At 47.6% G+C, this 23622-nt stretch overlaps 1 protein-coding gene across 1 annotated transcript; it reads left to right on the top strand.

The window, feature by feature from the left end:
* Positions 1–15912: 15912 nt before the first annotated feature.
* On the top strand, positions 15913–16731 carry OLIG3 (oligodendrocyte transcription factor 3). The gene has a single exon (XM_060614539.2). The coding sequence runs from the start codon at positions 15913–15915 to the stop codon at positions 16729–16731; it is 819 nt and encodes a 272-aa protein (XP_060470522.1).
* Positions 16732–23622: the final 6891 nt, after the last annotated feature.

The following is a 23622-nucleotide window of genomic DNA, read 5'->3' as shown; positions in this document are numbered from 1 at the left end:
TGCTTATGTTTCTAACAGTTGCTGGTCAGAAGTTTATCTATGGCTAGAAGGCAGTTCAGGGATGTAAGGTAACCACAGTGGTGGATTGTGGCGGGCATGATATATTGGCTTTTTCAACCTCTGTTCTACTGTCTTTCTAATTAGAATGAAAAGTTAAATCTTCATTTCACTAATTACCTTACAAGTGGATGCAGATTGGATTCCTTCAATCAAAGGCTCGCATGCCACATTTGGAAAGTGGAAGTGAAGCAGAAATCATTTTCCTGCACCTGTTAAAAAATTATGTCTTCGCCGGCTCTGTCATAGACATATTAGATTTTTTTCTTTGGTGGTATTCCAGGGCCCGTTCTCCTGCTCCTGATTATCAAGAGTCAATTATGACTATTTCTTCTTGGTCCGAGCTTCCTGATTCCAGGGTCAACTGATGCTCCGTATTCTTGGGTTTATGACTCAAACTGCAACCTCCAGGTTGGTTATTTTTGTATTGTTCTGAGAGTCGTTCCTGGAGACCAAGCCAAGAGCCCAACCCTCTAGTCCTTCCAAAGGTTTTTTTAGGCAGGTGATTTTCTTCATTAAATCTTCTACTGCTTAAAATAACTAGAATGATTTTTATTACCAGCGCTGACTTCTTAGAGATCAATGTGTGAGGATGTTTGCTCCTTTCTTCTTTATTTCTCCATCACACTTCCTGGAATGCAGATGTGGTAACTACCACTTTGAGCCAAGAGCACGAGGGTCACACACTACACGTGTCGGAATGATACACCGGAAATAATAAGCTCTTTGAGGGCATTATGAAGCAGAGCCACCATTTCAGCCCTGGACTGCCTTCTTTCAGCTTTTAAAGATAAGAAAAAACTTAGATCTTTAAGGCAATGCCATTGGAGTACCCGTTAGCCTCAGCTCATCTAACTTGACTGATACAAACTCTAAGGGACAGACTTAGCACATAGTAAATACTGAAGAAATACTAGTTCTTATCATTTGTACCCGGAATACCCCTCTCGTGCCATTTTTGGCCTTTAGAGATCCCCCCCTATCTTTCAAGAACCAACCAAGATGCCTCCTGTTCTTGTGACACCTTCTTTTACTTGACTCAAGTTCTAGCAAACCATGGCTAGAATTATCTAGTATGATAGGGATTTTTTCATGTCTGTGACCTCTCTAGAGTCTTTGTAAACGGGGATCGGATATGAATCAAATTTTTGTCCCCTCATAATAAAAAGCACGATGCCATGCAATAGATGTACTCATCAATTAATACCGAAAGTGTGATGTATCTGGTTAAGAACTGTATCATGTGGTATAGAAGTTAAGCACTTCAGGGATTTAAGGTCATTGGGGAAGGTTTCTTAAAGGAGATTGAATTTTAGGTAAATGTAAACACAAAACAAAATTTGCATGGGTGAGGAGACAGAAAGAGGCAATGCACAGCAGAAGAAACTCTACTCAGAAGCATGGAATGCGTGAACAAGATGTGTGGAGAGAAAGAAAACGGACTCATATCCAGGCTCTCTGTCAGGATGGATGAGGATGGGAGCTGAAGAGATAAAATGAGTCCCACTGCATGAAGGCTGTAAATGCCACTTTGTATTTATACAAACAACTAACAGATACCAAGCTATCCATTTCAGGGTACATTCTGATTATTTGTTTTGCTTTGTTTTGGGGGCCACAAGAACAGGGAATTCAATTAGTTATAATTCTTTGTTCATAGCACGCTCCCATAATTGGTCCCTGTGTGTGTGTTTGTGTTTATTCTGAATAATACAATAAAGACTTGTGAACACCCATCCCAATACAGAAACTGGAACACTGACAATGTCTTCTATAATTTGTGGTTTGTTTCTGTCCCATATTTTTCCCTCCATCCCCTAAAGTGTCTACGTATCCGGAATGTGGGCTGATCCTTCTCTTACTTTTGTTCTTTTCTTTAAAAATATATATAGTTTTGGGGCACCTGGGTGGCTCAGTCGGTTGGGCGTCCGACTTCGGCTCAGGTCGTGATCTCGTGATTCTTGGGTTCGAGCCCCACGTCGGGCTCTGTGCTGACAGCTCAGAGCCTGGAGCTTGCTTCAGATTCTGTGTCTCCCTCTCTCTCTGTGTCCCGCCCCCGCTCATGCTCTGCCCCTCTCACTGAAAAATAAATAAACATTTAAAAAATATATATGTGTATATATATAGTTTTTCCACTTTTCTGTGTATTTTTAATGAGTATGTTGTTTTGTTGTTTTAACTTTACAGAAATGTTATCATTCTCTTTGTAATCTCCTGGACTCTCATTATTTCTCTTAATTTTGTGTTGGTAAGACTTACTCATATTTTTGCATGAAGGTATAGTTTCTTCATTTAAACTACTGAATAATTCTGCATGTATACCCCAATTTATATCACTGTTTTCCTGTTAATAACCATTTGCTACTGGAACAGGGATGCCATGAGGATTCTAGTACAGGGCAGATCTGCAGGAGTACAGGTTCAACAGTTTTGAGTGGAGGTGTATAATCTAGGAGTAGAATTGCTGAGTCGTGGGTGTGTGAATGTTCAGCTTTAGAAACTAGTATGAAACTTTTCCTAAGAGGCTGTATCAGCTTATACTCCCACCAGAAATGCATGAGATCCTGTTGAACTACAGTGCCGTCAATATTTGGTATTTTCAAACTTCTTAGTACTTGGCATTTAAATGGATTTAAAATGCTATCCCCTTGTGGCCCTTATTTATGTTTTCCTTACTACTTAATGAAGTTGAACATCTTTTTTTTTTAATATATATATTTTTTAAGTTTTTTTCGTGTTTTGAGAGAGAGGCGGGGAGGGGCAAAGAGAGAGAATCCCAAGCAGGCTTCACATTGTCAGCTTAGAGCCTGACTTGGGGCTCAAACCGATGAACCGTGAGATCATGACCTGAACTGAAGTCCGAGGCTTAACTGACTGAGCCACCCAAGCTCCCCACTTTTTGTAAGTTTATTGGCCACATGGATTTTGTCTCATGTGATATTTCTGTTTATGTCTCTCTTTTTTCAGTTTATTTATATATTTTGAGAGAGAGATAATCTCAAGCAGCCTCCGTATTGTCAGCACATGGAGCCCGAGGTGGGGCTTGATCTCATGAAACTCGAGATCGTGGCTTTTGCTGAAATCAAGAGTCCAAGGCTTAACCACCTGAGCCACCCAGGCACCCCTTTATTGGTCTTGTATGTTGCAAAGGTCTTTTCGCAATTTGAAAATAGTCTTTTCCCATCCTTGAAGACAAGTTTTGATTAAAGGAAGTCCATAATTTTAATATTGTCACATTTATCAACCTTTTCCTTTATCCATTTTTTTGCCTATTTAAGAAATGTATCTCTACTTCAAAATCATAAATGTATCAATCTATTTTTTATTAAATGGTTTAAAGTTTTGCTCTTGAAATTTAAATCTGACCCTCCTGAAGTTAATTGTTGGTTATGATTTGAGGCAGGGATTTAATTTCATTAAAACAAATTCTTTTAATGTTTATTTTTGAGAGAGAGAGACAGAATGTGAGTAGGGGAGGGGCAGAGAGAGAGAGGAAGACACAGAATTGGAAGCAGGCTCCAGGCTCTGATCTGTCTGTGCAGAGCCGGGTGCAGGGCTTGAACTCAGAAAGTTGAGATCATGACCTGAGCCGAAGTTGGACACCCAGCCAACTGAGTCACCCAGGCGCCCCAAATTTCAAAGTCTTATGTGAATAACCATTTCTTCCCCACATCTTTCTCCCCTTTCATGCATATACTCTCTGTATCATATTTCAGTGGTTGATATTCACACGGATATCCTTCTTCTCTTTCTATTCTATTCATTGGCCAATTGTAAAAATTCTGCACTGCCATTGTTTCTTAGGCTTTAAAATAAGCCTTGGCATCAGATAGTGCAATTATTTCATCTGTACCCGTCTTCAGCAGAAGACTCTTGCCTATTCTTGGTCCTTTACTTTCCTCTCTATAGATTTTAGAGTTAGCTCAAGTTTTATTAAATATGTTACTGGGATTTTGTGCTAAATTTTACTGAAACGACACATCAAATTGAGGAGAATTGACATTGACTAAGGATATGTGAGACCTTTACAGGAAAAATTGTAAATTGCATTGAATGCATCTCAAAAGAGGAAATAAGTGGAGAGTTATATTATATTTATAGTAAAGATTTAACATTGGAAAGTTGAACATCATAAATACATTTATATTGTAAACGTGTAAGGAATTCATGGCTGGCAAGGCATTTTATACACAATTTCTACATTGTCAAGCTGCATCAGACCTATGTAATAAAAAATTAATAAAATTGTTTATTTTTAATAAAAAAGTAAAAATTTTTATTTACTTATTTTGAGAGAGAGAGAGAGAGAGTACAAGCGGGGGAGGGACAGAAGGGCGGGGGAGAATCCCAAGCAGGTTCAGCTGTGTGCAGCCTGATGCAGGGCTCAATCTCACAAACCATGAGATCATGACCTGAGCCAAAATCAAGAGTCAGAGGCTTAACCAACTGAGCCACCCTGGCACCCTCCCCTCTTTTTTCAATGTTTATTTATTTTGAGAGAGAGTGCACAGAAGCAGGGGAGGGACAGGAAAAGAGAGAGAGGGAGCCATCTGGCAATTTTAGTAAGATTATGGTCCTCATGTGACAGGAGAGACCTTGTGACATTACCATTACAAACAAGAAACAATTTTCCATTTTAGTACATGCCCTTCTTGCTTCCGTTTTTAACTTAACCTTTGAAAAAAGAGCTCTCAGATATTATGACTTTTAAAAATATCCAGTGGTCAAGAACAAATAGGAGGAAATCATATAGGCATTATGGCTTTAGGGCTTTCCATCATGGTAGATCTCCTTCACATCAAAAAATGTATTTGTTGTAAATATGGACATTAGGTTTCCCAATTACACTTACAGCCATCTGGAGGAATCCCTTCAGGACCTAGGGTAGAGGAGCCAAAGTGACATAGAGGCTGGTGAGACACTTTCTGGGACATATCTTTGTTTTGGAAGCATTCCGCATTTGGGAGCACTCTTCAAGGGTTCTATCTGGGACTAGCTTGAGACAAAGTAAATTGCCTTAGCTTCCCTCAGTTCTTGCAATGGCTCCTCAAACACTCTTTCCAAATGTCCATTACTGCAGGCCTGTCCACAGTCCTACCCTGGGGCTAGAACTCCCCTTTGTGCCACACCCTACCTCAGAGATGTCACTTACTCATCACTTTCCTCCATTTGGAAATCAGCGGACTTTTCCTGTATTCTACTTCTCATATTCATGGCCCATCTTTTCAGTCCAGCTTTTGCTGGCCACAGGTGCACTGCACATCCCTTGCTTTCTGTCTGGGGCTTCGTGGGAGTGCCTGTGGGGACTGCCTTGTCACTCCCACGTGTGTGGCCCAGAACTGTGGAGGTATTTAATCATGAACAGCTCTCACCAATGGGAGGGGAGAGGCTAGAAACAATGGATAAATGCTTCTCCATTTCACCCTCCATTTCATCCTGTTATCCGGGATCACTTTCCAAATAAATGTCCTGTACAGAGAGAAACAGGCTAAGACAAAAAGATCCTTCGGGTCTGTTCTTGTACCTCCAAAATAAGTGCCCAATCTGTTAAAATAACCAATATTAATCACCAACACTTCAAGGTCACCTTTATATTGTCTTTCAGGAGATGATTGGTTTTCTTGTCTTTTTAGCACCTAGATTCAGGAGGCTATGTTTTCCTTGATTTTGTTTCCTCAGAACCTCTAATTGAAGTGATACATAGGACCACTCAAAAAATGTGGGAATGAAGGGCGCCTGGGTGGCTCAGTCGGTTGAGCATCCGACTTCGGCTCAGGTCATGATCTCACGGTCCGTGAGTTCGAGCCCCACATCGGGCTCTGTGCTGACAGCTCAGAGCCTGGAGCCTGATTCAGATTCTGTGTCTCCCTCTCTCTCTGAACCTCCCCCATTCATGCTCTCTCTCTGTGTTTCAAAAATCAATAAAGGTTAAAAAAAATTTTAAAAAAAATGTGGGAATGAATGAATGAGAAAGCAATACACTGTGACTCCACCCCCCCCCCCCCCCCCAAGATATCAGTGGTAGGACTCTGGCCAGATGAAAGTAGGATTGACTGAGTGCCAATCACTGGAAGGTCTTTTAGAATAAAATTTGGCAAAGTTTCCAAATCTGAATGTGCAAATACCACAACCCTGCCTCTCCATATAAGACCAATCCTGGTCTACTAGGCCCAAAGACTCACCAACCCTGAGCCTGGATATCAAGGATGGATGTGTGATTAGACAGTAATAGCAAGACTGAGCTTGAAAATTTTTGTTTGGGACCCAGACTTCAAATAAGCCTATTGGTTTGGAGGGCTTTCCATAAGAGAAAAACAAAACAAATTTTAAATCATGTTTTTTCTAAAAGTCTTTCTTTATATCTAATCAATAATCAGACACTTCCCAGCCATAGTTTTTAGAGGAACTGAGCACTTTTTATACTACCTTCTATAACTCATGAATTCTATACCTTAATTTTATTTCTAAAAGTTATACAGTCTCCAAGCACCTGCTCCAGTTTCTAAGAGGTACTTCGGTATGCTTTATATTTATTACGAATTCCCAACTTGCCAGAGAGTGGGGACAATGGGGAAGCATGAGTCCTGCCTTAATAGCAAGAATAGATATAAAACAATTTTAAAAGAATACCAAGATAATATTTATAGAAGAATAAAGCTGGACAAATATTTTTGGATGTTAAAAATATATACAGAAGACAGGGTGAAAAAATCTTATTTCAAAAGCATAATACTGCATGATTTTAAGAGGTTTGCAAAACGCTCTCACAAAAGCATATGTCATGATCATGACCATTCTTACTGTGCAGGTGACAAAACAAAAGTTCAGAAATGTGAAAAAACCGGGGCACCTGGGTGGCTCAGTCAGTTGAGTGTCCGACTCTTGATTTCAGCTCAGGTCATGGTCTCAGCGTTCGTGGGTTTGAGCCCCACGTTGGGCTCTGCACTGTGTCAGCAGAGTCTGCTTGGAGTTCTCTCTCCCTCTGTCTTCTGCCCCTACTCCACTTGTGCTCTCTCTCTCCCTCTCTCTCTCTCTCTCTCTCTCTCTCTGAAATAAATAAATAAACTTAAAAACAAAGAAAAGAAAAAAGAAATGGTAAGAAACTTACATAAATGTGCACAGCTGGTAAGCAGCAAATCCTATCCAGGAAATTTGCTGGGTTGTGAAGTCTTTCTTGGGTCCTGCCTTCTCTCTAGTCTTCATATCCTAAGAAAGGCACTCTCATCAATGGGCAAGTGGCATCTGTATGTTTACAGCAATAGAGTTTTTTTTTATTTATTAAAACAATTTTAATGTTTATAAATTTTTGAGAAAAAGAGACAGAGCATGAATGGGGGAGGGGCAGAGAGAGAGGGAGACACAGAATCCGAAGCAGGCTCCAGGCTCAGGCACACAGAGCCCGACGCGGGGCTCAAACTCACGGACCGCGAGATCACGACCCAAGCTGAAGTCGGGGGCTTAACTGACTGAGCCACCCAGGCGCCCCCAAAAGAATTTTTTTTAATTATTGTTAATAATTTATATCCCTCCAAGAGCTCGTCTTTCCTCTAATCCCATGGTATTTGCCAGCTCTGGCCAGAAGACAACTTATTAAAGAAAGTTACACAATATTCCTTATGTATTTGTGTTCTTTGTTGACATGTATTTTTGTTCCCTTTGTTATTGGTGGCTTTGGAAAGAGGGATGTGAAGGACACCACAAACATTGAGAGGAGCTATTGCCTTGTTATCCTAGTCCTGTCTTTAAAAAGTTTTTCAATGCCAAGCTGCATATGCCCTTTACTTTTTAGTTTCTACAGCTATTTAAAACTCTTAAGTTGAATTGGTTCTAGACTCTTGGCCCACATCTTTCCTGCCACACATTATCTTTTAGCAGTATTTTTCTCTGGGATGTCTGTTGTTGACATTACTTTCCCCAAAGGCATTATTTTCCATTTAATGTAATTACTTCAATTAATAAATCTAACGGGAGCCAAAGAACTATTATCCACAGCTTTACTTTTATAGGAGGCAAAACTTTGATAAAGATGAAGAAATGAGACAATTATAGCAACTGTACTTGAAAAGTATATACATAATCACATTTTTGTTTTTCTACAATTAAGCCATATGAAACCATTCCCCAGAGCAGGGTGGAAACTGACTCTGGGAAGAATTTTTAAATCAGCTTAGAAATAACACGCAACAAAATAAAAATGTCTTTTCCTAACTACCCTTTCTACTCTTGTACTGTTATTTAAGCAAACGCATTATTGCATTTAGGAGCAACTCTTGGGACACTGGAGTTGTCCTCAATATAAAGCTAAAAGGTTTTTTAAACAAATAAAATTAAAAGATTTTTATTTCCTTGTTGAAAAACTAAAGAACTTCTTCGGGAGCGCCGTTCAACAGCATTAGGGTATCTGTGGTACTAATTATTAAAAATTCTATTCCTTAGCAGGGTTTCAGTCTGACAGTGTTCTCAGTTTTCCACTTTCCTTCTAAAAGCAGTTTCTGACCCATTCCAGTACCTAGAAGCACCATCCTCGAAGGATTACTCACTGTTCTCATTCCCACAGCTTTATCTCAGGCAATTTCAGCGGCTTAACAACACATTGCAGGATGAATGAGTCCTGGAGGAGCGTGCCATGGGGTTCCCTGGGCACCTATATGAGATCTGCAAACTTGCTATCCCTCGGACTTTAGAAAGCGGACACAGACTTGCTCTGTATTAAAATATTAGAATCAACGGTAACATTTCCCTAAGTATATAAAGTAAACATATATCTGAGGAGGGCTTTCCTACAAACAACTCTACAAAATTCACTCAAAGGTAGAATCAGGATTATGTATTATGATCTAAGGACATGTGCACAGTGTTTCATATGACCTCCTTCTCTTTCTCCCCGCCCCCATTACAAAGTTGTTTTTTTTCCTAACAGTCTACTCCTATTATGAGACTTGCCGTAATAAAATAGGGTAGAAACAAAGTTCCGAAGTATCTAATTGAACTGCATCTGTGAACATAAGTAGTCCAGGATTCTGCTATGTCTCGTTACAAAGGTTGTGAAATAATAAAATTTACTAGGGGGAAAAATGTGAATTTAGAAGATTATCAAGTTTCTTTCATCAGTATCTTAAATAATGCCATGTTATGAAAATATGTTAATTTATGTTATCTTTTTATGTTGTAAAAATTAACAATTGACGTTTTTACTAAAGTGCTGATAGTACTATTGAGAATATCATTTCAGAAAAAAAAGAGAGTATCATTTCAGTTGTTGAGCAGGAAACTCAGACTGATCTGCAAGTAAAATATAGGAGAAATATCTACAAATTTTGAGTGATAATTTGCTTTCAGCCTGTTTCTTTTCTTCCCACCCTCCCCCCCCCACCAAAAAAAAAAAAAAAAAAGATAACAAGATTTGAGGTTTGAATTGTCTGAATAATTGGTCCAATTTTATTATATATTATGATATATGTAAAGATGAAGATACAAATTCGGCCAATATTGTAAATGGTGACAATTTGGTTTATAAACTTTTACATTCAGTCTGTTATGCAAATAAAATAAAAATACTTATAAATAGAAAAATATAATAAGAAAGGAGCATATATTACATTTTCATTTCTTTTTAGAAATGATGAAGCAGAGTCTGTCTGGTCCAGACCACAGGTTCTGCATAAAATGAATCAGCCATGGAAATGTTCATTTTTGAAAACTGCCATTTTAACTTTTCAAGATTCAGTAGCAGGCACCTCAATTATCATTTTCTCAAAATAATGTGCGTAAATCTGTATTTGTTCGGGGTCAATATAACTTATTAACTCCAACTCTATTTATGAACAGGTGTGTAATGTTTCCCCTTGTCTTGATTAGCATCGGAAAAATAACATTTCTTTTTATTTAGGACTCCAAGACTTCAAATAAATAGTTTAATGTATTTACACAAATACACATGTAAGTTTCAGAATATATGCGTATAAATACCTATAATAAAAAGCAGTGTAAGAAACTGATGACGTAAATATTAACATCTTTTTAATCTTCTGTTGCTCTATACACAGGTTCTTATATTCTGATCTCTTTGTGGCATCCATTCATTTACACACTTTGTGTATAAGCCTGAATGTTACTGAGCACAAAATGAAAATAACACATATGCTGCATAAGATATTTATATCTAAAATAAACTTCTGTCTCCAAAATAAAACTAAATTCCATTAGTATTGTGTGCTATTTTATAGTAAGATGTCAAGCTGCATACAGTGTCTTTAACTATAAAGTCACAAAGAATTAAATTAATAACAATAAGATACTAATACATCATCCACTTAATGCTTCTTAAAGGATTGGTATTAACAGAGCCACACATCCAAAACGTCAGGGCACATGCCAAGAATGTGTGTCTAAGTATGCAAATCTGAATAGAACTCATCAGTCCATGTGATTGATCGCCAGTGATATTTACATCAACCTAAACATTCCAATCTTGAGGAAAAATGCTTTCAATTTATAGGCTTCCTTCAGGGTTGGAAACTCAGGAGTTTTGGCAACTGAGCAGGTGTTACCAGAAAGGAAAGAAGAAAGAGTACAGAAATGCTCACTGACTGAGTGAAATCCTGTAAGGGAAGTCTAGAAGTTCTTACCTCCTTTGACTTAAGGCAGCCTTTCAATAATGAGAATTAGTCTGTAAGTGCTAGCCAGGCTTGCTCCTACACATCATTAAAATCGAACTTCTAGTTCTGCCAACATATTCACTCGTCTACACACTCACATAATTAGCACTTCATCATTTTATGCTATTCTGGGACTTCCTCAGTTCCTCCAATATCACACCCAACGTTGCAAAAAGCAGTTACTATCACCTCATAAAATTCTGCTGTCCTTCAACGTCTGCTTTTTCCTGTAGGAAAGCCAGATTTTTTTAAAAGACGGGGGGAAAACGCTAGATCGGTGAATGTTCAAGATATGATGCAAAATATGGGGAGACCCAGAAAACTGAAACACTTTAGTCGGTCTGTCCAGATCCACCCACTCGGGCCCTTCTAGCACCTACTTGATGGTTGGGATTTCCATTTTGGCATCTCTAACCGCAGGGCGCGGAGTTCAGTACTCGCGCCACACTCCAGCACCCGGGACGCGCGGCTGCAAGAGGAGAGAATTCCTGCCTGCCTGAGATTTCTGTTGACGTTAATTTTTATAAAAACTGTTCTCTCTCTCTCTCTCTCTCTCTCTCTCTCTCTCTCTCTCTCTCTCATTCTCTAAGGGCTTCTTTGATCAACTCAACTGCTTCAATGACCCGCCCCCACTGCTAATGTGGTGAAGTGATTGTTTTACTCAAATACAAAACTACTTTTTGAGAACTTCCTCCGTGCTCAGCTAGTGTTTAGGCTATTCCCCTGGTTGCCCACGACGGAACACCCTTAGAGATGTTTGGGGTTCCCCTTGGGTCGTTTTTGTTTTGGAAGGGGGCCTGGGGTAAAAGGTGAAGCCCACAGGGCAGCCTCCCGCCGTTCGGTCTCGGCCAAAGTTTCCGCCGGTCAAGTTTGAGGCTGGGCGAGCGACGGGAGCTCCTGGACATTGCTGATCCACCGGCTCCGCACAGCGGCCTCCCGGCAGGTCGGCCAGCGCGACCACTGGCCTCCGGACTCCGGCGAGGAGTGGGGGGTGCTCGCCGTGGAGCCCAAATCGCCGCGGCCTCGGGCAGAGCCGGCAGCTTCCGGAGAGGAGCTCGGTGGCTGGAGCTCCGGAGCGGTGGGCGCGCCACCGGGCTTAGGGTAAGAGATGCTCCCCGGAGATCTGGGGTGGGGGCCGGAGGTGGGGGGGGGGGGCGCACAGGAATTGCCTGGAAGCCTCCGGAGGGCGCGGTTCCCGGGAGCCGGAGCTGCAGAGCTGAGGCCGTGCGCCCCGGGCGCGAGGGGAAGGCTGCGCCGCTCTTCGGACCGGGTCCCCGCGCGCACCCGCTGCCGCCTCGGGTAGTACAAAGTACTCACAGGCTCTGCCGGGAGCAAGACTGAGTGGCGGGAAGCGGCCCGCGCGGGCCTCCGGAAGCACCTGTTGCGGGAGAACGGCCCCCGCCTCCGCGCTGCCCCCGCTGCGCCCCCAGGCTGCGAGGGCGCCGGGTGCGGCCCGAGAGAGCGGGGCCCCGCGCCGCCGCCGGGTCGCTGGCTCCCTCTTCTTGCTTGTTTCAGCCCTCTGAAAGGGCCCCTGGCCAGGGCCAAGGTCACGGCGCGTCTCCGGCTGAGGCCCCTCTGGGCTGCCGCGGCCCCACCGAGCTGCCGCAGCCTCCGCCCAGCGCCGGCTCCCTTACTCCCCCCGCCCCCTGCTCACGCCCGGCGTGAGCGCCGGCAGAGACTGTTCTCTGAAGGAACTCGCGCAGCTCGCCCTTCTAAGTTCCCCGCCTGCTCCTGCTCGGGGCTGGGCGCAGGTTTCGGGTTCACCCTCAGAGTCCAAAGCGACCTCGTTAGGCAAACTCTTGGGGACAGCGCCTGCACAGCCAGTTGGGGCTCCTCTGCCTTTTGCGCCCCGTTCGGTATCAACCCATTTTATGGAGAGCAAAGTTGTGGCTCCTTCGTTCATTCTTCCTCCTCTTGATGTTAATTCCTACAGAATATAGGGAATAGGGAACAAGCCTCCTAGGAGACTCTGGGCCCCTGTAAGGCCTCGCCAGAAGTGCTTGCCGGACTGGGGCCCTGGACCTTGGACCATTTCACATTCACCTGTGGAAGCCTTTTGGGAAAGCGGGGAGGAGAGGGCGCGCGGCGTCCTGGACTGTGGCCGAGGGCCCTCGGCCTGGACACGCAGTTCTGCCAGGTCAAGCACATCTACCTTCGCGTTGCCGGAGCTATAAACCCGCTAGAGGGGGAGGGGGTCTGTAGGCAGAGGCCCGGGGCCCCTTTCCAGCCTAGCGCAGTTCCCGTCTGAGCTGGTCGCAGGGGCTGCGTCCCCCCACTCGGCGGAAAGGCGGCGCCGAGGAAGAGGGGCTTCTGGTTCGGACTCCCAGAAGCTTGGTGTTGGTCTTTCCAGTCCGAAAGTGAGTTTCCAGTTTGTATTTCAAGGCCAGCTTCCCTTTTTCCCTGCCACCTCGATTAACGTGAGAAAATTTTATACCTTGTTTCATATTGCCCACTGAGAAAATTGGAAGTTTTTTTTTTAATGCTTTTTAAAAAAGCCTTTAGCAGCATAACTTTTTCTACTCCTTCATTTGTAATCAGTTATTCTAACTAGACTTTGCTACTTCCCGAAATAAAAACTGAGTTACAGCATTCTCAGTTTGGGCAAGAGAAAGGCCCGAGTCGATGCCCGAGGGTCAGGAAGGTGGCTCAGGAGGCGGCGGGGGCCGGGCCTGTGCACTGGCCCAAAGGCTGGGAAACGTCTTTTCCTCCAGTGTGGGGTTCCCAGGGCTCCCCCGCCACCCGACGTGAGCAGCAGAGAAGCGCTGGGGGCGGCGGTCTGGACCACGCCTCTCCACCATCACCATCACCTAGGACTGTCCGAATACATGTTGATGTTCTGGAAGCCTTTTTCTCATAAGCAGTTCGGTGGATGTCGCTGTCTGAGCTCAAAGGGACGGGTCTGGTGAATTCAGAAACATTTCTTTGGCTGGGATATTAGAAGTGCGTTTGGACAATCAACCTTTCCACATCCAAAGCGAATCATTTGGATTCTTCGTTTTAAAAAATCTTCCTTCTACGGAGGTGGGGGCAGTAGGAGGATAGAAGTCCAGTCTTCAAGGGCCCTAAGGTCCTGGCGTTGAGGAGGGACTCTCGTCCATTTTCTTCTCTTACAGAGAAGCGAAGTTCAGTGCAGAAAAGCATCCTCTCCAATGTTGCGTCTCCCCATCCTACTGGTACTTGCCAGCGCAGCTTTCGAGGCGAGACTGCCAAAGAGGCAAAGCCTCGCAGAGCTTACAGACTCCCGGGCTAGGCATGCAACCCTCTCTGTTGGCCGTTCCACGTTGTCCACAAAGTGGAGGCAAAGTGAGGCCTCCTCTACCTTGCTAGTCCCAAAGATATGCACTGACTGCGCCGGGCAGTCCGAGGCCCTGACTGCCAGAGATTCCGGGATTGTTTCGGTTTCACACTTTGCATCCACTCGACTACAACCTGGCACCTGTCTTGGGTTCCTCCGAGCCCAGAGCGTGGCGGTGCCCAGGCTCTTCTAGAGGCCTCCCGCGGGCTCCCGAGGGTTTCTGCTTTCCCGCCCCTCAACTGTTTAGCTAGTCCCATTGACAAAACACAGCAAGGGGGAAGAAAGATCGCGCCGACCTCCGCCCTGGAAGCGAAAGTTCCAAACTCCAGGCCTCCTTCCTCTTTATCCACAGAATCCGCCGAGCACTGGCCCGCAGTGCCCACGCGCGCACGCCTACGGGGCTCTCCAAATCCTTTCCCTGCAGAACACGCGCGCCCACACAAACACACGTTGTTTCTTATTCGACCCTCAGCACCCGCTTTCCCCACCCCGTGGACCCACCGGCCCCAGCCCAGTGGCGCCGAGCTGCAGATGCTACCCGCCTCTGCGCGCCAGCTCCCGACCGGGACTGCCCCACCAGCTTCTGTTAGCGCCAGGGTCCGGGGGCTGCGGGGTAGCCCCGGCAGGAACAATCTCTCTGGAGTTCTTGGGAACCCTTCCTATCTCTAACTCCCTTCCCTCCCTGGCTACTCCACCATTTTTCCTCCCCTCCCCTTGGTTTTTTTTTGTTTTGTTTTGTTTTGTTTTTTGGTGTTGTTTGTTTGTTTGTTTTCCTCAGGTCCAGGTCTAAGAAGTTAGAGAATTGTGCAAAGCAAATTCTTTCAGTAATCTATTTAAACGAGGGAAAAGAAAGAAAGAAAGAAAGAAAGCAAGAAAGAAAAGGAAAGGAAAGGAAAGGAAAGGAAAGGAAAGGAAAGGAAAGAAAAGAAAAGAAAAGAAAAGAGAAAAAAGAAAAGAAAACCCATCCCTATAACAGTGTCGGGGCAAGCCCTTCACCACAAACGGAGGTCCCATTGCAATTAGGCCAGAAGGGCTCAATAAACAAAATGAACACCGTATCAGTGTTTAGGAAAAGAGACCTAATAACCAACCAGTTCAGACAGTGCCCAGCGACACGAGGTCCCCCTCTCCCTCCACCCCCGCGCCCACCCCCTGGCGCGGGGAACCTGCCCTCCAACCGCATCTCTGTCCTTGACACGGTTCCATTAGGACTTCTTTTGCTCACATTCCCCAAAACTTGGGAGTAGCTATGAAGAAAAGAGAATGTTTCAGTTTCTCTCTAGAAACCCGGAGGAATCTCCGACTACTGCCTGGCTCCCTTTCCTTCCGGCGGTTGGTTCCTTAGGTGTGATTTGGTTAGGGAAATTTGGGGGGGGGGGAGGAGGGGGAGGGAAGTTAAAAAAAAAAAAATCCAGGAAGGAGCGAGCTGGAGCGGTGAGTGTGTCAATCAGAGAGGGTTTTGTGCCTTGGGGCTCCTAGCGGTTCGGAGCAGAGGTGTCCCAGGGCGGCCCCACAATGAATATGAATAGGAATCCTTGCAAAATGGGACAGCAAAGCGCACCGCCCTGAATGACGGCACGTCGTCCTAACCAGCCCAGGATAGATAGGAGGGTTCCTTTTGTCTCTTTTCTCCGCCGCAGCTCTATAAAAGCCCCTCTTTTTCAGCGTGAGGTTAGTCCCAGCAAACACCAACCCGCTGTCCAGGAAACAGCCTAACCGGAGAGAAGGGAGTGGGGAGGGAGAGAGGCGGGGAAAGGCAGTGCCTCAGCTTTTCTTCTCAAGTCTTGCCACTGAGAAGTGGGTCGCTGGGCTGTACAGATTTTTTTTTTTTTTAATTTCAAGATTTTCCTTAATTTCCCACCTAAAGCCTCCCCGCGGTAGGGCCGCATCCCCCGTAATAAAATGAATTCTGATTCGAGCTCTGTCTCCAGCAGAGCTTCATCGCCGGACATGGATGAGATGTATCTGAGGGAACACCACCACCGCCACCACCACCACCAGGAGAGCCGTCTCAACTCGGTCTCCTCCACGCAGGGCGACATGGTGCAGAAGATGCCCGGGGAAAGCCTCTCGCGGGCCGGCGCCAAGGCCACCGGCGAGAGCAGCAAGTACAAAATCAAGAAGCAGCTGTCGGAGCAGGACCTACAGCAGTTGAGGCTGAAGATCAACGGTCGGGAGCGCAAGCGGATGCACGACCTAAACCTCGCCATGGACGGGCTGCGAGAGGTCATGCCCTACGCGCACGGGCCCTCGGTGCGCAAGCTCTCCAAGATCGCCACTCTCCTGCTGGCCAGAAACTACATCCTCATGCTCACCAGCTCCCTGGAGGAGATGAAGAGGTTGGTTGGCGAGATCTACGGGGGCCACCACTCTGCCTTCCACTGCGGGACCGTGGGCCACTCGGCCGGCCACCCCGCGCACGCCGCCAACGCGGTGCACCCCGTGCACCCCATCCTGGGCGGCGCGCTCTCGTCCGGCAACGGCTCGTCGCCGCTGTCCGCCGCCTCGCTGCCGGCCATCGGCACTATCCGACCTCCCCACTCGCTGCTCAAGGCGCCCTCCACGCCGCCCGCGCTGCAGCTGGGCAGCGGCTTCCAGCACTGGGCCGGGCTGCCCTGCCCCTGCACCATCTGCCAGATGCCGCCGCCGCCGCACCTTTCCGCTCTCTCCACCGCCAACATGGCTCGGCTGTCGGCCGAGTCCAAGGACTTGCTCAAGTGAGCAGAGGACGGCCCGGCAGCTGCCCAGGATGAGGGGAGAGAGGCGGGAGGGACTGCGGTGTCGGGCCGGGAGGGGAGAGGGAGGCTGAGCACTCGCTCGGCCGGCGGGAGCGTGAGCGCGGGGTCCCGCGGCCTCCCACTCCGTCGGAGACCTCAGACTCCGCTTGACCTCCCGGAGGGAAAGGACCAAAACCAAACTGCAATTTCTAGGTGGTAACGAAGGGGGACTCGAACCAGACTTCGTGTGTTTTGCATGCATGCTTCTTTTCCCCATGCCGCGCCGGTGCTTCTCACTTACATAGGCTCTTGTCAAAACTGCATTTGTTGTGTAAAGACGGGATCGGTGTGGTCAAAAACTTGCGAAGGGACTTTAGAGTTGGCTTTCTCTGGCTCTGTGTTCTCACCTTGGAAAAGACAACATCCCTTTTGTGCAAAAACAGATGTAAATATTTCCTGGAGATGGATGCAATTACGATTGTCACTATCTCTCCGCAGTTGTTTTTCTAGAGACGTTGAGAGAGAGAGATCGAGAGAGAGAGAGAGAGAGAGAGAGAGAGAGATCAAGACCCAAGTTTTGAATCTCAACCCCGGTCCAGGGCATGACATCTCTTATGTGGGTTTTCCTTAAGACGCAGTGTAGGTCAAAAGAATGCATGCAAGCTTCTAAATGAATCTTCTCGAAACATGTTGTGCAGGCCATGATGCCATTTTCCTTGTAACAAGGATTTATTAGTGAATTCTCCGAAGTATCCATATATCTGTCTGTGGTTGTATGAAATGAAAAAAAAAGGGGGCAGAGTGCAAAGACCCAAACTCACGCACAAGCGCTTCTTCCCCCACCCCACCCCCTCTGAACTCCGTTCCCAAACTCCATCCCAAGGCTGTTCTAGGGGCCAGCTATTGCCAGAGCCTGGGCTCCCTCTACTAGCTTGCCCCATCCCCCCCCCTCCCCCCTTGCTCAGCGATTCTGCATGCGGGGTTGGCTCTCTCTATCATCAGCTTTGAAAAGTTATCATGGTTTGGGGAGGGGTGCCGTTTTTATTTTCCTGAACATTTGCTTGAAATATTTTGTTAGGGCCTCAAAGACAATACCTGTCTTTATTTTTTATATATTCTTGATAACTATGATATATTTATTAATAACCAGTGTTTCTGGATGAGATTTCAAATAAAAAAGAACCTTTAAATCCTGGCTTTGCCTTTGCCTAAGATTTTTGAAGATGGGGATAGTGGGTAAGGAATACATGGACCCAGTAAGGTGTACCTGGCAGTGGGTGAGAGATTTTGAGTGGGTGGGCAGATACAAAGACTTTTCTCTGGTCTTTCACAGGTAAAAAGGTCAGATAAATTGGTGTTAATTATTACAACCAGATGTCTTTCAAATAGGAGCATTGTCCACACTGGTAGCCTTGTGATATTTGAGCTCCTTATTTCTCTGCAGTAATCAGGCGCTCATAAAGTCAGCAATTGAGATTTTAAAAAAGTAATCTGAAAACCCAGAGTGACAGGAAATGAGAGGCAGTGGCTGCACCGCTGTGTTGACAACTGGCAGGAACGAAGCCGTAAGTTAGGTTCTTTTCACTTTATATTGGCCGTGTGGCCTTTAAAAAAAATGAGCAGGTTAAAATCCACTATATGTTTGAAAAGTCAACAAAGAGGGCGTCCTAGAAAATAATCAAGTACCCACACTTCTCCCTGAAGTTCTCCCAACTCCTTTGGGCAGTGGGCCCCAGAGAGAAAGGGAAGGCCACGCCGCTTTGTAAGGTGAGCTCAGGATGAGGCCAACCACTTCTTAAGTCCTAGCATCTGGAAGATTTATAGCAGTAATTCTCCCTTCTTTCCTCCGTTAGATTGCAGGTCTGATTAGATGAAAACATTGGGCATCTTCTACATAAATGATGGCTAAAACAGGGGTTATTCTAACCAATTCCTTTTCTCTCTTCATCCCTCACCAATTCCATAACACTTCCAAATAGTTTGTATAAGCAAAAGTAATCCAGCAAGAGGGTTTTATTTGTTTGTCTGTGCAGGACAAGGAATCAAGTCCTAGTGATGATGACTCCCATGGCACAAGCCTGTATTTCTCACTAAGGAAAATGGAAACCTGACTGAAATATACCACCTCGGAATTGGTCTCTGGGTTAGATGTAACATCACCGGCAGCTGGTTGAGGCTTAAACTCCTCTTCAAGAGGGGAAGCTGATGGTTTTCACCGCAGAGCAACAGAGCTGTCTCTCCCCAGGATCCAGCAGGGAGAGCACATCTAGGAATTATCTGCCCTTTCCTCCCTAGGCTCCCCACTGCCTGCCCCTGGGAGGGCATCTCTGTGGGTCCAGGTTCTATTGAACTCAGTCTCCTCCAACTCCCCCATCCCCTCAAGCTCCCCCACTGCCAGGGAGAAAGACCAAAGTGAGGGTCTCCAGTGGAGGGTGCTTATTTCCCCTGGTTTTCGCAGACAAATGGGGGAATAATCGTCTGTTTCCCAAGTGTGATTCATTTCTCTGGGTGAGGACAGAGCTGTTGAGGATTTATCTGAAACCAACACAAGGCAGCCCTCCAGCCTTTCCGGGTGAGCTTATTATTTAAAAAGGGGAGGGAGGGAGAAGTTTCATCAATCAGGAAAATGACTTTCCCCTGAGCTACTTGCTTCTTTGGAGTCCCGTTTCCAAAGGCCTGGTCTTGGGGGAAGACCACAGCAGTGCTGACCACTGGCTTCGAGCTGAGCTTCACCCCTTCTCTAGAGCTGAAGCTTAAAGGAGAAAAGCCACACTCCTTACACCAGGGAATGGTGAATTTTGAGTTGGTGCTGCCTGTCCAATCCCTTTAGATACATCCGGTGGTCAATTTAAAGAGCCGTTAAGGTCCATTTTCGTGGGAAACTACACTCAAAGGAACCACCAGGCGAGGGAATCCTATCTTGAATTATCCAACCGAAGCAGGAAGGAGACACTGCTTCCAACGTTGGGAAGTTCCCCTAGCCAGGCTGAACTCCTCTGTTACAAAAACTCCTTTGGGCTAGAGACTGGGAGGAAGGATTCCTTTAAGAACAGGACAGGAACTCACGGAGAAAAATGATTTGAGAGCCAGATTGTTTGGATTTTCTTGATTCTTTGGGAAGAAACATTAGCCACCGGCCTCCAGGGAAAGGTCTTGTCCCCAAGCAAGCTGGTCCGCTTGGGGATGTGACTTTGCAGGCGACTCTTGCCTGCAATTCCCGTTAAATTCTCGAATTACTGACGCCAACAGCAAAAATATATGTCCGCCAAGGTGAAAAAAGGTTCTTGACCCGATTCCCCACCCCCCTTGTAAATTTGCTGCTTTCTCGAAAGTTCTGAAGTCTAAGGCGGTTTTTAATTCAATCTAGAAACGCGACGAGGATTCCTTCATTCCAGAATAAACGTTGCTTCGCATTTAAAAGAACAGCCAAATGAAATCCTCGTGGGCGGTGATAGCTTGAGGAGTCCTGCACTCTATAAAAGCCTCGCGGGGCTTTAAGCAGGTGGCCGAACTTTAAGGGCGGGAGAAAGTCACATTTAGAAAGGGAAAGCATGCCGGCTTTAGCTGGGTACAGTAGAACTTTATTTCTAAGGAGCACAGCTCCCTCCCCAAGGTTCTGGGACCTTGGGTTTATATCTCCAGGAAGGGCTGGGGGAGGCGGCCTAAGGTTTCCTAACTCCTACAGGAAGAGGACTTGGGTGTCTTCAAACTTTTTTTTTCCCCCTAAGTAGCTGGGTCAAGCGAAGTTTCATAGCCTCCACTGACACCCTTAGCAGAAATTGCAAAAGCCCGGATTCTCTGAGCGTCTCGCTCAGCCAACAAGATTTAACTGCCTCTCCAGGTCTCTTCTGGGAACTCTGGGCCCCACTCTCGTCCTCCCACCTTCCGTCTGAAGGGTGGACTCCCAACCTGCCCCCGCCCCCCCCACTCGCTCCTGCCTCTCTGCCGCCCTTGGGCGCTGGGGACAGGCCTTGGGGCCTGGGCACCGGTGGAACCTCGGCGACCCCGTGGGCGCCCCAGCAGAAGCTCAGCCTCACTCCTCCCCGGCTCTGGAGGTACCCAGAGCTGCAGGAGTTAGTCCCTGGCTCGCAGGGTTCCAGTCCCTGCATCTCTCCCTCGGACCCTTGTCGTCCCGAGGCCCGAGGCCACCCCACGCCCGTGGCTCTCGGCGGGAGCAGGAAAGGGGAGTAGTGAGGAGGGGACGTCGGGGCCAGGCGCCGACCTAGGCCGCCGGGGATGTGGGCGGCTCCTGGTTTGCTCGCCCCGCTACGCCCAGGCTTGGGGAGCTCAGCTAGAGCAGGAGGCGCGGCAGAAGGGCGCTGGAAGTGTCCTCGGAGAGAAGTGGGCCGAGGTGGGGCGGCAGGTGAACTAGACGCACCCTCTTCTTCCGCCTGCTTCTCCGCAAACCCGCAGGAGAATGGGCGTCCCTACCTCTCCACCTCGCAGTTTCTGAGCCTCTCCTGTACCCACTTCCCTGACAAGCAGGGTTTGGGAGGAGCCCAAACCCGAAGGTTCAGGTCTACGGGATCGCTTTTTAGTGGCGTGTCCGTTTTCAGTGAACCCTTCCCGGGGAGGCGAGGTCGCCGGGCTGCGAGGGGGCCAGCGAGGGTGGGTGCGGGGAAGGGCGCGGGGAAGAGGGCGAGAGCAGTGGCGACCTCGGGACCCGCTCGGGGCCAGACTCCCGCGGTGCCACCCACCCGCTGGGCGCGTGGCCCCTCCCTCCGCGCTCCTGCACCGGGTGGCGATGAGCCACGAGCCCAGCCGGCGTCAGGGCCCCGCGCTGCAGAAACTGTCCCGGAACTTTGCATCAGGTTCTGGGGCCTCACGCAGAAGGGGTCGGCGCCGAGACTACAGCTTGTTCAGGTTGGGGCCTCGTCTCGTGGGAAGTGACAGTCCCCGCGCCCTGACCTCCGACTCTGGCAGGCTGAGGGAGCCGGGGGGCACAGGTAACAAAAGGCAGATAAACGAGGGAGGGACGTCGCCGAACTAGGCCCAACCCAGACGGCGCCAACACTTGCAAGTGTCTCGAAATATCTAAGCATTTATGGAAACTGGGAGGGAGAAAAACCAGCAGGCAGTGACAACAAACAAATCTAAACTCGGACCGAGAGCTGCAGGAGCGCTTTTCCCTTTCTGTTCCCTGAGCCCCCCAAGCCCAGCCCCGCGCTGACGGTTTGTGAACTTTGCTAAGGAGATGCGGTCCGGGTCTGCCCGGGTGGCCCCGGCTGTAGCGCCTACACCAGCCGCCTTTCCTCGCTGGGGACCTCACCGAGGAGCAGCCTCCCCGCTCTCCGCGGCGGACCCGGGCCACAGCCCCCGGCATCGAGTCCCTGCTTCTGATCCAAACTCCGGCCTTGCCCGGGCTTCTGCACCCAAGTGTGGACTCTATCCGCACAGCCAGCGCTGGGGAGAGAAAGTTCAATACGTCCGGGGAGTGGGCCCTAGGGGATAGGTCCGGGGGAGCCGGGGCTGCTGGGCTGAAGCCCCAGAGAAGCGGGTGGGGAGACGCAGACCTGGGCACTCAAAGCTGGGGCCTGGACGTTGCTGCGGTGTCCTGGGGTTCAAGTGGCAGCAGAGTGGCTGGGGTTCTCATTCCCCAGGAGGACAGGGAGGAGACAGGGCCTAAGGCTCTGTGAGGTAGCTCTGGAGTAGCTGCTCCCGAAAGTTTTTGGGGTTTCGTCTGGCCCTGGCTTGATCCCCGGCCGTCTTTCCCTCGCAGTCTGCTATAGACAACTCAGAGAGTGCAGGAGCCGGGGTCTGATCTGATCCGGGGCGCCGCAATTTAGATGCAAGTGCTTAAACCTCTCAAGCACGCTTCATCTCCCCTGGGGCCTGGAAAACTCCAGAAGCCCCGTTCTGAGAGGGACCCCCTCCGCTTTCTGCAGGGCTGCGGTGCCCGGGAAAGCATCTTTGCCAAAGGCAGAATTCTGAACCGCACGCGAGGAGATAGAGGTTGGAGCAAGCACATTTAATGGAGACTCTTCTTTCCTCCTGGTTATTCAACTGCCCCCACCCTCACCCCGCTTGTCTGTTCCGGGAAAGGACGAGGAAATTCACATCAGTTCCAACCCATGTAAACATAGAGCGCTCGAGCGCACCCCAGCAGAGTGAGCCTTGGCGCTGGGTCCTGGGGAGTTTCCTCCGCTTCAGCAGTGAACACTTTCTGGGTGCTTTGGCTGTGCCAGAAGCATCAGGGGCGCCGGAGAAAAATGATGAGCACAAAAGCAAGAAAAGTACGCATTCAAATGCGGAAGCAATGCCCCCCCCCCCCCCCCCCCCCCCCCCCCCGCTTCAAGGCCCTCAGAGCCTTGCGAGAAAAGACAGGTCACCCAAGCCCGGCGGTGAAAAGTCCCCTGGCCGCACAAAACACGAGCGCTGCGAACCACGTTCTCCTAGAGGCCTTTTCAGATGCTAGAATGCTCGCTGCGCATTCCCTCTCCCAGATAGAAAGGACAGGAGCAGATGCCTTTGATTAATATGGAAATAAAAAGAAGCAATGGTGGCAGTACTTACTTTCTTAGCAGTTGTTTAGAGATTTATTGACACTGAGATAAACTTCAGTCTGGGGCATCTCCGTAATTCATGTCTCCATTAGTTATTACCAAATGAGCAAATCGTTTTTCTTTTCACTGGTTTTTAAAAGAAAAAGTAAAAGGAGGGGGAGGTTGGGAGACATCTTTTTTTAATGGGATTAGAGTCATTATCTTCCTGTCTCCGTGGGTCCCCGAGCTACAGAAGCCAGCCTCTCGACTCCGGAGTTCACCAGGCTGTGTTCCAAACATAAAACAATCCTGTAATTTCCTTCAAGAACAAAAGTTTTCCAAGAAATGACCTGCACAGTGTCCCCCTCAATAAAGCAGAATTGACTTAATGGTCTGTTAATTACTCCATCCCT

Source organism: Panthera onca, chromosome B2 (genome assembly GCF_046562875.1).
Source record: "Panthera onca isolate mPanOnc1 chromosome B2, mPanOnc1 haplotype 2, whole genome shotgun sequence".
Taxonomy (NCBI): domain Eukaryota; kingdom Metazoa; phylum Chordata; class Mammalia; order Carnivora; family Felidae; genus Panthera; species Panthera onca.
This window is presented reverse-complemented; position numbering and strand designations above follow the sequence as displayed.